The following is a 1667-nucleotide window of genomic DNA, read 5'->3' as shown; positions in this document are numbered from 1 at the left end:
ATATATGTTGTAAACACGGCAGTTTCCTTCGACTCAAAATCCCCGAAATCTCCGTGTCAGAAAAAAAAACCGAAACCAAATTTAGAGAAATGTTTGAATATTTTTGCCTTTTAATTGGGATCATTTTAAACCCCCTCAGTGCTAAACAAACCGATTTGTGTTCATTTTAGCTGATATTTATCAACAGATCAAACAGCTGTGAAAGATTTTTGATCCAAACTGATTTTGTTTCCCTGCGGGAGAAAATCTGAACCCTAAACGCCTTAAAAAGCTGATGAAAAACACTGAAAAACACTGGCGTAATTCAGCAAAAATGAGCCGTTTGTCATCAACAGTTAACATTTAAGACGTTACACTCTGGTATTTCCTAAAAAAAATAAAATAAAATAAAAAAAAACCAGCAGCTATCATAAAAAGACCTGGGAGGTATTCGGTGCAAGTCGTTTCAGGTAGTAAAAATTGGACAGTATTGTCGTCAACCGGAGCTAACGCTAAGCTAACCGTGCTAGCCACGTAGCTCCGTCGGCTAAATCAGAAGAAACAAACGGCTACTTTACCTTTTAAAATCCCTCATTAGCCGTCTCCTTGCGGGCGTAGACATTATTTCAGTTGTGTATACAAAAACAATTTGAAAAAAACTAAATGAGCGAAGAGGAAAAAGCCCAAATCCGGTGTTTCTTCCGCTTGCAGCTCTTTTCTTATTCCCCCAAAACAACAACTGGCTAGCTCGCTATTTATGGTTGACGTCGGTTGGTTGCAGTGCTGAGGCCAACAGAGGCGCAACCCTTATATGTCACAATGTGTCTGTTAAAAAATGCTGCCAAAACTCCTCCCTTCTAACAAATAAATAAAATTATTTAAAAAATCGGTTGATCAGTTATTCTGATGAAATATATCAAAAGATTAAACTGCGAGCATATGAAAGTAATAATTATTTATTTCACAACTACTAAGAATGTGCAGGTGCTTCAATTGGAATATTATTTTTAAAAAAGTTTATTTATTTTCGAGTGATGTATCTCAGTAATAATAGTGGCTTACAGCCAGAGTTGGGTAGTAACTAGTTTCATTTACATCAGTAGTGTCTTGAAGAAATAAATATTTTTTACTACGCTGTACTTTTTACTTTTACTTGAATAATTTTATTATGAAGTATCGCTACTCTTATTTGTGTAAAATTTCTGGATACTCTACGCACTGCGACTTCAAACTTGTTTTAATCCAAAATTCACCTGCACTTTTTGTTAAAATTTCATATTTAAAATATTTATTTGGTTTTATTTTATTTTGAAATAACATTATTTATGTGAATTATTTTTATTTACTACATTTTTTACTTATTCCTTTGTCCTTCTGAAGAGGTAATTTCTAAATATCTAATTACTGGTTTTCGATCCGTCCGTCCGTTCATCCATCCATCCATCCATCCATCCATCCATCTATCTATCTTATCCGGGGTCGGGTCACGGGGTCAGCAGCCTCAGGAGGCCCAGACTTCCCTCCCCAGCCACTTCTTCCAGCTCCTCCAGGAACCCCAAGGCGTTCCCAGGCCATAGAGAGACATCGTCCCTCCAGGTGTCCTGGGTCTCCCCTCCTCCCTGTGGGACCTGAACTCCTCACCAGGGAGGCGTCCAGGAGGCGTCCTGACCAGATGCCCGAGCCTCAAC

The 1667-nt window shown here is 38.2% G+C and overlaps 1 protein-coding gene across 1 annotated transcript in view; it reads right to left on the bottom strand.

Moving 5' to 3' along the window:
* ube2b (ubiquitin-conjugating enzyme E2B (RAD6 homolog)) overlaps positions 1 to 890 on the bottom strand; it is an 11833-nt gene extending 10943 nt beyond the window's left edge. The window contains exon 1 of the mRNA XM_008401936.2: positions 558 to 890. Coding sequence (XP_008400158.1) covers positions 558 to 601 — 44 coding nt within the window. The 5' untranslated portion in view covers positions 602 to 890. The remainder of the gene's footprint in view (positions 1 to 557) is intronic.
* Between the last annotated feature and the right edge of the window lie 777 nt (positions 891 to 1667).

The sequence above is a fragment of the Poecilia reticulata genome, unplaced genomic scaffold (assembly GCF_000633615.1).
Source record: "Poecilia reticulata strain Guanapo unplaced genomic scaffold, Guppy_female_1.0+MT scaffold_155, whole genome shotgun sequence".
Classification (NCBI taxonomy): Eukaryota; Metazoa; Chordata; class Actinopteri; order Cyprinodontiformes; family Poeciliidae; genus Poecilia; species Poecilia reticulata.
The sequence above is the reverse complement of the archived record's forward strand: the minus strand, read 5'-3'. Positions and strand labels throughout refer to the sequence as shown.